This window comes from Sinocyclocheilus grahami, unplaced genomic scaffold (assembly GCF_001515645.1).
Source record: "Sinocyclocheilus grahami isolate Dianchi unplaced genomic scaffold, SAMN03320097.WGS_v1.1 scaffold224.1, whole genome shotgun sequence".
Taxonomy (NCBI): domain Eukaryota; kingdom Metazoa; phylum Chordata; class Actinopteri; order Cypriniformes; family Cyprinidae; genus Sinocyclocheilus; species Sinocyclocheilus grahami.
The window spans coordinates 1,104,578-1,115,181 of record NW_015505403.1 but is presented as its reverse complement, the minus strand read 5'-3'; the positions used below and the strand labels follow the sequence as shown (position 1 = coordinate 1,115,181).

General features: G+C 35.3%; 2 protein-coding genes across 2 annotated transcripts in view; one reads left to right on the top strand and one right to left on the bottom strand.

The window, feature by feature from the left end:
• Window positions 1-3,848: 3,848 nt before the first annotated feature.
• Window positions 3,849-9,457, bottom strand: LOC107596879 (forkhead box protein E4-like). Its single transcript, XM_016287739.1, has 3 exons — window positions 9,398-9,457; window positions 4,838-5,353; window positions 3,849-4,207 (listed from the first exon to the last, which is right to left on the bottom strand). The coding sequence occupies exons 2-3, from the start codon at window positions 5,219-5,221 to the stop codon at window positions 3,854-3,856; spliced, it is 738 nt and encodes a 245-aa protein (XP_016143225.1). The 5' UTR covers window positions 5,222-5,353; window positions 9,398-9,457; the 3' UTR covers window positions 3,849-3,853.
• Window positions 9,458-10,054: 597 nt separating this feature from the next.
• LOC107596878 (E3 SUMO-protein ligase PIAS4-like) overlaps window positions 10,055-10,604 on the top strand; it is a 10,795-nt gene continuing 10,245 nt past the window's right edge. The window contains exon 1 of the mRNA XM_016287737.1: window positions 10,055-10,154. Coding sequence (XP_016143223.1) covers window positions 10,128-10,154 — 27 coding nt within the window. The 5' untranslated portion in view covers window positions 10,055-10,127. The remainder of the gene's footprint in view (window positions 10,155-10,604) is intronic.

The following is a 10,604-nucleotide window of genomic DNA, read 5'->3' as shown; positions in this document are numbered from 1 at the left end:
GGTGAACATTCTGCTGCAACAAGTTTGGCATCCAAAAAAAAAAAAAAAAAAAAAAAAAAAAAAAAAAAAAACAGAATTCAGATCTGTACAATATAGGAAGCCTTCAATGTCTGATGATCTGGGGCAAGTCTGTCTTAACCAAACTATGCTGACCCTGAGTCGCTGCACAGTTAATCACTTAGCAGAAAGCTTTGGCACCGTAAAGGCGTTTGATCAAATCAGCTTTGGAATGCTGAATTGGACTAAAACCGAGGCCAGAATGTTTTGGTCGGCCTTTGCCGCACGACTCATCTCTTCTTACCCCACTGTCCGTTAATCAGGCCCACCTCTCCGGCGTTAATCTCCGCCCCCTCCAGTCCTCTCCCATGTACCTAATTAGATTAAGGGGATCAACACACCAAGCACTGCTCCACAGCTTAATAAGCTTAATGGGGTTGAGGGAACAGGCTTTTTATTCGAATGAGAAAATGAACAAGTCAGTAACACATGCATGTGGCCCTTTACCAGAGATACAGTGAGCCAAACTGTGTGAGCATTTGCATTGTAAGCTTCATTGCTATTGTGGTGACACTGCATAATTATAGAAATTATGTTTTATCTTAATCATTTGCCCAAAAAAATTGAAAAAGAACAATGAAAATAGACTGATATCCACTCAAAACTGCATGAGGGTGTATAAATGAGATGAAGAGGGAGGGAGAGAGAGAGAGAGAGAGAGAAAGAGTAAACTGCAACCTGCTCAACAGCTTGTATTTTATAAGCATAAGGCACACATATGCAAGAGTATTAACATCCTAAAACTGTCAAAGGCAAGAGGATTTAATGCCGAGGACCATTCAGGGGAATTAAGCAAATTAATGCAAGAAAAGAAAGATTTGGTTAAGAAAATTTAATTAGATGGCTTTGTAAGAGTGATAATTGCTTAAAAACCTTGTTTCTTGGTTAGGTTCCCACTCCTTTCTTCTGTAATTATGCCTCAAAACAATTATGCATGCATTTTTGTAGCTGAAAATTGTTCTCATTACATTTTTCCAATAAAATATCAAAAATAATGATAGATAAATATAATAAATACATTTGAATTAAATAATCAACTATTTGAATAGTATTGATAAAAATCTAAATATTATAATAATACTTTAATGCATTTATAAGTAAACCACATACTCAGGATCTTATATAAAATATCTAAAATATAATATATAAATATAATAAAAATATTTTATTAAATAATGAAGCATTTCAATATTAATATAATATTAATAAAAATAATAATGATATTTAAATCCAACCTACTTATCATTATCAGTAAAATCAGGTGCTATCTTAATATATACATACATATTAAAAACATACATACACACACAAACACACACACATATCTCGACCGATTTTACCGAACACGATAACTAGACTGAATTTAAATATCATTATTATTTATTATTTTAAAACAGTACTGTATATAAGACATCTTAATATCATTAAGACTTCTCTGAATACAAATGTTAAAAATAATTTTGACGAGTACCCTAGATTTGTATTAAATTTAAATAATTAAAATTAGAAAGCGCACTGTTTTGTTTCATTTTAGCAAATGTGACATCTTTACAGCAAGTGTAATGAATAGGGTGTATGAATAGGGTCACTAATTTGACTTCTTTTCTCCAAGTGGGTCAAGGTTATATGAATGACTGCATATATGGTGTCTTCATTTTATCTTTTTGAAAATGAGGTGGGACGAGTGCTGTCTTCCTGAAGCTGGTAGGAATTAGAAACAGATTTTAAGAGGCATCAGAAAGAATGTAAACCGAAATCATATTAGCCACTAATTATTCTCTCCAGATGACTCACATTAGCTCACGGCCCTCTTGTTCTCTCGAGGTAATGTAGTTTTGAGGCTTCATCTTGCCCCACACTCGACTACCTCATCCCTCCCTCCATATTCTCCAGCAGCAGTGTAGGTCCTCACCTGAGGAACGCTTACCAGATTATGCTGTGTGATAAGCTTCCTATTTTTCGAAACTGCATGGAGATTTATGGGATTATCTGGGTACTTATCCCAGAGTCGGCTTTGGGCAGCCTGCCGAAATCTCTTAGGACTAAAGATTTGGCTTCTGAGCTCTTCTGTCTAATTATTATCTGGATTGGCCGCAGCCGTGAAGAATGTGTTCACTTTTTTACACCATGAGCAATGGGCTCCCAAAGAGATGCTCACACACTAACACGCTTGGTGAGAAATTAAATGGTGTTATTGTATTACTGTCTTAAGAATTTGTTCTGTTGCAGTCTAAGATTTCACACACAGCTTTCCTATAGGTCTATCTGTTTAACTGCACAGGATTTTTTATCTTCCTTATGGACCTCATTGGTTAAAACTCTAAAAGCATTTTTTAATTTCATTTTATTTTACTTAATATTTGGTTTATTTATTCCAGGTTGAGTACATCATGTTGATTTACACAAAAAAGTATTGAGGCACTTATAATGGAAGTAAATGGGGGCCAATCTGTAAACATTAAAAAAACATATGGTTTCAAGAGTTTAAATATCTAGGTAGAAATATTAGGTTTCAATAGTGTAAATATGTGTGTCAATATGATTTTATTGTAAAATTATGTGCAATTTTGCAATGACAATATAATGCCATAAACACTAAAACCCTAAAGCGCCTGTTAAAATGATTTAAACTGCTCCCAAAGAGATGCTCACACACTAACATGCTTGGTGAGAAATTAAATGGTATTATTGTATTACTGTCTTAAGAATTTGTTCTGTTGCAGTCTAAGATTTCACACACAGCTTTCCTATAGGCCTATCTGTTTAACTGCACAGGATTTTTTTATCTTCCTTATGGACCTCATTGGTTAAAACTCTAAAAGCATTTTTTAATTTCATTTTATTTTACTTAATATTTGGTTTATTTATTCCAGGTTGAGTACATCATGTTGATTTACACAAAAAAGTATTGAGGCACTTATAATGGAAGTAAATGGGGGCCAATCTGTAAACATTAAAAAAACATATGGTTTCAAGAGTTTAAATATCTAGGTAGAAATATTAGGTTTCAATAGTGTAAATATGTGTGTCAATATGATTTTATTGTAAAATTATGTGCAATTTTGCAATGACAATATAATGCCATAAACACTAAAACCCTAAAGCGCCTGTTAAAATGATTTAAACAGCTTGATAGTAATACTCAAGTTTTAACAGAAGAGTTAAGGTCCGTTCACACCAAGCACGATAACTATAAAGATAACGATAAAGATATAGTTCTAAAAAATGTTCTCAATATTAAAGAATAGCAGAGTCCACACTACAACTACAAAGATAAAGGCAAAGAGAAACGATATCGTTGGAATCACTTCCAGAACGATTTTTCTCCAGCTGATGAACGATACAAATATTGACAGCCAATCAGAATTTTAAGAATTTTAAGCGGCAGACGCACGTGCGCTTAGAATAAACAGACGATATTGTTAGATATTGTTGATAGTTATCGGTTTTGGTGTGAACAGGGCTTTAATGTAAGTGCTTTTATAAATGATATGCCTAACATTAAAAAAAAAAAGGCCCTTTCATTGTAAGTGCCTCATCGTAACCTCGATTTTTTTTTTATTAAAATGAGTGAGAAGTGGAATTTTTTTTGGAATGTCACAATATTCTAGTTATTGAACCTGGAATATTCCTTTAAGAAAATGCAATGAATAAAAAAAATGCAACACTTTGTAAATACTTTCCAAATTTATTCATTTTCGTTTTATGAACAGTTTTGGACTTGGTTTACAAAATATGTACAATTAAAGTTCCAACACTTGAACAGCATAAATAAATAATTTGAGTGTAGATCTGGTTATATCAGTCCATGAAGGGATGGCCTACGGTGTGTCTGAAGTGTAGCCCAGTTCCAGCACACTCTGGGCGAGAAGCAAATCAATGGATGCGTCGGTGGACAACACCAACATAGTGACCGTTTCAGGTGGCCGAGGCTTAGGTAATGCGCAGGTAGCGGGAAGGCCAGCTGCCCTGTTACTCTGCGAATCCTTCTCCGGGCACGTCGCCGGTGGTAGTCCCCGTTAGAGAAGTCTTGAAAGTTGGCTGGATGAATAGCCCAGAAATGGCCCTTGCCATTGTCACTGCGACCAGCTTTGATGAAGCACTCGTTCAAAGACAGATTGTGTCTGACGCTGTTTCTCCAGTTCTTTTCCTGTTTAAAGAGTAGAGAATTGGAATTATGACTCATCTGAAAGTTACTTTGACTTAATAATGAATATGAGTTCTCAGAGTTGGACTACAATATCTTGCGAATCTGACCAAAATGTTGATGTCATGATTCTCAAATTAACTTGAAGTCAAAAGATTTGGTTTTGCAGATAAAAATCCATATGTAAGTTTTCATCAGATTTTGGGATTCAAAATCTTAATGTAAAATCCTTGTGCTTTGACAGATCCAAACATAAGGCTTTGTCAGATCGCAAATTCAAATTCAAGTTCATAATATTTGTTCTAGTTTGTTTCATTTTCTTTCTTTGTGCAGTAGGTCTTCTGAAGAAGTGCTTTGCCACTCCAGAAAAGTTTTGTAGACTTTTGAGCACTTCAAGTAATGTTTAAACATTGTATTCAATGAACGTTGTATTCAAGAGCCACTGTTTGGTTAAATACAAATGGGTAGTAATGGGAAGAAGTCACAAGTATGTCACTAAGTATGTTGGTGAGATGTAAGTTGTTGAACATCTTTTGACTTTTTGAAAGATTTGTACAAAATTGCTTAACCTAACCACAACTTCCAGACACAAATCTTTGAGGAAGCTTAGCTGCTTTCATGAAGATACAATACCTTGCTTTTGAAGTAAGGATAGTGATCCATGATCCACTGGTAAATATCACATAGCAGGAGCTTTTTTTCATCTGAATCCAGGATGGCCATGGAAATGAGGGCAATATAGGACTGCGCTGGCTTCTCATCCATTCCTTCACTCTTCAGATTTGTCTTCTCGTGTTCCTCTTCACATCCGTTTTCTTCATTTTCCTGGTCCTCTGATTGTTCGCTATTCTTTTCTGAGAGAGTTTCATCGACTGTGCTTTGAAGATCTTCAGATGGAGGGTCATTGTCCTCTGGCTCTGCCCTCTCATCGTTGCGTCCTTTGTTGTACAAAAGATAGTCAATAGTGAACTGAAGTCCCAGTTGTCCTCGATTGCTGCGGCATGCGTTGTCCTCCATTTCTGTATTGTTAGATCTTGGAATCTGTGGCTTAGTGGTCAAAAATCCCGTTTTCGGATCCCACTTTATAACATGTTGTCCTGGTTCGACTTTCTTTGTCTTTCCTTGTGTGTTCCGTCTTTTCAAGAAGTGCTGGTAAAGATTAGTCCAACAAATGATTAATTTGGTAGCAGATGTGACGTCAGTCTCTGGGGCATGCGTGAATCGAGTAAACAGGTAAATGCGTTCGTTAAGTTGTGTGTTTGTTCATTTAGCCACCTGTTTGGAAAAACACCACCACCACCAGTTGCAAATCTTCCAAGAAAGCCTCCTTCTAGAAAGACTTCTCTTGCAATAACCAGAGCGTTACCGCCACTTAATTTAAATGCTCTGCATATTTAACCACGCCATTAGAAGAAAAGTGGGGTACAAGAGAGTTAGAGGCAGGGGGTCTAATTGAGGGGGATTATTTTTATTAAACCAAGCAAATCTTTGTAATTACAAGAGATTACACAGATTAATGTATTTGATTAGTGTAAATTGTCTTGGGTGGTGGCTGCAGTGATACAGCATGACCTCTGGGTGTGCTTATCCTGTTTGGGTCAAGTCTTTGGAACTAACACAAAAGCATTGTGCATTTTAGTTTACTGTAACTTTAAAATATAAAAATATTTTTAACAATCAGATTTCATGCACTAATGTCAAGATGAAAATGACAAATTATAACGTGGTATCTATTTATAATAAACAAACATTTTATTGTGTTCAATCTTTTAAGTTTAAGGTTTAGATACTGTGCGTTACAGCAAGAAACATTTGATACTACCACTTTATTTAATTCCAAACAATAAAGTTGTGTTTTTAGAGAGCATCCCCCCCCCCCCCCAAAAAAAAAAAAACATCAATAGGACATACGTCTCTTTTTTGTATTTATTCTTTTTTTCCCTATGTATTATTAGCTTTTTCTTTAGGTCTATTTTAAATATAATGTAATACTTTCTCAAATAATTGCAAGATTTAAAACAATAATTTCTGTTAATATGAAATTTGTTTTCCCTATAAAATAAATTATGACATATTATACAATATATGAATATATAAAATGTATATACATTTCTAACATATAGTAATAATAATAATTAATGGTGAATAATAATTAACTGATTAATAATAATACTTTTTTAATCAACTCAAAAATTAAAACAATAATTTTCAAATGGTTAAAAAATAATTTACTATGAAATTTAGTTTCAAAATCAATTATAAAATATAATATATTAAAATATAAGTTTACTAAATAAATATAATAGAAATAAACATAAGTAAACATGTTTATTTTTATTAATATAAACATTTACATTTATATCAATAAATGTAAATACTATGTTTAAAACAAAATTATTTTTTCAGCTTTTATTATATTTCAACCAAGTTGCTCTTGCAGGCCCTGGTGCTAATTTTACAAACTATTTTGAGATTTAAGACTCACACAAGTACTCTCGGGACATTGCATAATAGTACAGCACATAACAGAAGTGAAATGGGATTATGAGGTATCTCATTACTGGTTTCAGTTTATATATAAGTAAAATACTATCTGTATTTTCCCTTTTGCTCCAGTATTTAGTTTATTTGCTTTATTTAATTTATTGTGACGTGTTGTACTGTAAACATTTGAACCAAGATTTTTTTTTTGTATAACTTGGCAAATAAAATCTTTAATTGTAAAATATAATTTAGATATCACATGTGAACAAGCATGCTGTATTGGTTTCAGATTATCCAAATCAGTGCCCTTAAAGACTTTTGTCAATTAGTTTATTATCGGTTTTACGAAGGTAGTGATTGGATTACATGTGAAACTGTGTTCCTGTTAAAGCCACTGTTAGTGTGCTTGTTTGTCTGTTGTTGACCTAACACTTAAGCTGCCAATAATATTACTGGGAAACAATGTAATGTTCTCACTCAAAAGGTAGGAGAGTTTGGACACGTGGGCTGCAGCATTTCACTATGACTCACATGCATATTTGACTTAAAATAACTGCAAGAACACACACACACACACACACACACACACACTCCTCCCTATTAGTGCTATATGCAGTCCTGTAATGGGAATCGATGGTTAATCCAACATTTTTTGTATAGTTATTTTTATAATACAAATAAAGAAAAGAAAAGATTATAGTGCTACACACAATGACTGGCCTTTTCTCCAGAAACATGTATAGTATGCTTTTAGTGTGTGATTTGTATGTGCTATTAACACAGTTCCAACCCACAAAGACAATGCTGTTGAATGTTAAAGGGGTCATATGATGCGATTTCAATTTTCCCTTTCTCTTTGGAGTGTTACAAGCTCTTGGTGCATAAAGAAGATCTGTAAAGTTGCAAAGACTAAAGTCTCAAAACCAAAGAGATATTCTTTATAAAAGTTAAGAGTCAACCACGCCTACCTAAAACGGCTCGTTCGATCACAAATGCAGACAGAGTTTTATGTTTACGCGGCACGATGCAATGCGATGCAATGCAATGCAACGCAACGCGTATAAAAACAGTATAAGTCATTATAATCAGTAATTATGTCCCCACTGGATGCAACAAATGCCTCGTTTGTAATGGGTTTTAATGTTTTTGTCTCGTCGCTCCGGCCGGACACGGCATCAACAGTATGTGAGGGGCGTAACATTTCCGTCACACGCTTGAGGTATTCGGCCAATCACAACGGACTGGATAGCTGGCCAATCACAGCACACCTCGCTTTTTCAGACTGATGAGCTTTGTAAAAATCGATGTGTTTCAGAAAGGCGGGGCATAGAGGAGAAACAATAATGTACAGTATGTGGAAAATAATGTGTTTTTTTTACTTTAAACCGCATAAACACATTTCATTACACCAAATACACAAAATAATGTTCATTTTAGCAACATCATATGACCCCTTTAATGCAAGGTTATTCTAGAAAAATTCAATTTTTAAATAGAAATAGAAATATTTTATATTCATCATAGTTGTATATACTGTTTTATGTTGTTTGTTTTCAGATTCAAATTTTTGCTTTGGAAAATTGATGTATCATTTATTTTACTTTAAATATATTTACATATTTTCCATTTTGAACACTTGTTATTTCTCTTCATTGCTTTTTATGTCTGATTAGAAAGTAAGCACAGTCTTTTCAGTTGCTCTTTTTTCATTTTAAGTGCATGTACAATTCATTAATGTTGTCTGAAATTTAATAAAGAGCTATATAAAAATAAGTTGAAAATTTCTATTCACATGCAACCATTCAACAGAAGAGTTATTATAAACTATTTATTATTATAAACTATTAAAATGGCAATTAATAGTTTTAAAAATGTTTTAATGAAAAATACATAATTACGTTTTGCCACCTGCCTGAATACAAAAAGCAACAGTGCTGTGTAGCTTTAACAGATCTTCCCTAAAAAACACTAGGAGTGAGTTAACATGGATTTTATGGAAGAACAGGTGGAATAGAATCACTGTCAGCTTTACGGATCAATGTCTTAAATAACCCTGGGGTGACTTTTGCTTGAGTCAAACCTAATGGTGTTACTTCATCTGTATTGCTAGCCTGTGATTGAGTAAATTGTCATCCTATATTAGTAAATCTGTGCATTTCATTTGTTGTTGTTTGTATTTTTATTTGACTTCTTGAAACTTTAAAACCACATTTAAAGACAACTTTTGTGAAGACGTTCAGGGGCAAACCATTGCTAGACAGCAGCGCCATCTTCTGCCAAAACTGAACATGTGGTTTCCTCAAAGAAAGAGTTCCACCAATAATTAAAATTCGGTCATCTTTTAATGAGCTTATGTTGTTTAAAAACCCAACTTTCTTTCTTCAGTGAAACACACAAAAAAAGAAATGTAGACTTACTCAGTCACCATTCACTTTCATAGTAGCCTATGTTTTTTATACAATGAATGTGAAAGGAATGAGGATGTAATTCTGCCTAACATCTCCATTTGTGTTCCACGGAAGAAAGAAAGCCATACGGGTTTGAAGCAACATGAGGGTGAACAAGTAGGGCTGAACTGAAAAATAGTATGAGATTACAGTATGACTTGTGCATACAGGTTCATCATGATAACAATGCTATTACTTTTGTTTTAATATATGTATACTATATTTAGCTTTGGTTTATTAACGTGTGTAAGGAACAATGTACCTGTTTATTTCCTTGTTCTGCCTTATTTTTGACCTCAGTTATTGACCTCAAACATTCTCTGCGTCCCCTCCCCCACCACATACAATAAAGAAAAACACGGGATGGAGTTTCCTGGGGATTGTGGATTCAGTCTCGTGTGGATTTTCCGGACAATTGTCCTCAATGAACAATTGTGTTCGTTGTAATATATTTAACAATACATCGTTAACGCCTGAGAATATACGTCGGCGATGTTTTAGTGTGCTTCTGTAGTAATTTTAGGGCTGAAAATACACAAAGCATTCAGACCTCAATATCGTGGTTTTTTACAACTCATGAAGTGGATTTTCCCGCGCGGAATGGATCGAGTGGAGCCATGCGCTCCTGTTCCACTTGTCGCGGGAAACCCACCTCTCGCATCACATCTGAATGCAAAACGCAATGTGCTTTCGCTCTCGCGCCAGACTATTAAAGTGGGCAAATCAGACTGTGAAGTTCAGGCAACGGTGGGTAGGTTTACAAGCACCAGAGGCCTATCAGAAAAGGTAGACCTTGCTTCAAGTTCTCTTTTTTTCACCGCACTGTCCCTTTTAAAGCTCGCCGTCACGCCTCTTCGCAAACGACCCCGCCTACTTATGGAGAAACCGCCGTGCTGATTGGACAACGGCGGCGGTCATCGAACGCCTTCTCGGCTTCTCATTGGCCAGCCGCTGCCTTTCGCTCCAGGCTCTCGCGGGGCTGCTGTGCGAAGATGGCGGCCGAACTGGTAGAAGCGATGGTGAGTGGATGAGATTTTTAAAAATAGTGAAAGTAAAAGGAACCTGGCGAGTCAGACGCGGTACTAATTAAAACAACTTGAGTTAAATTCCATACTGTTGTATTTTGTGCTCATTTAGGATAAGTGGCAGTCTGTAAAGTGCGTTGGCAATTTGTATATGTGTGTATGTGAATGGTTGGGTCTCAAAACTCAGTGAGCTGTCTATGTATCAACATATTTGGCGCGTTCTAAAGTCAGTTTCGAATTTTTGAACGTTCTGAATGTATATTTGGTGTCCAAAACGCAGTTTGGTTAGACGGCTCACCAGGGAGACCAACGCTAGTGTGTGTGTGTGTGTGTGTGTGTGTGTGTGTGTGTGTGTGAGTGCGTGTGTGTGAGTGGGCACAGGTGAGTGTGTGTGAGTGTGCACAGGTGAGTGTGTGTGTGTGTGTATGTGTGTATGTGTGTGTG

Coding starts and splice junctions, on each gene's coding strand:
- LOC107596879 (XM_016287739.1), bottom strand. CDS start 5,221: ATGGAGGACAACGCATGCCGCAGCAATCGAGGACAACTGGGACTTCAG. Junction 4,208..4,837: donor ATCCTTACTTCAAAAGCAAG/GTATTGTATCTT, acceptor CTCTTTAAACAG/GAAAAGAACTGGAGAAACAG.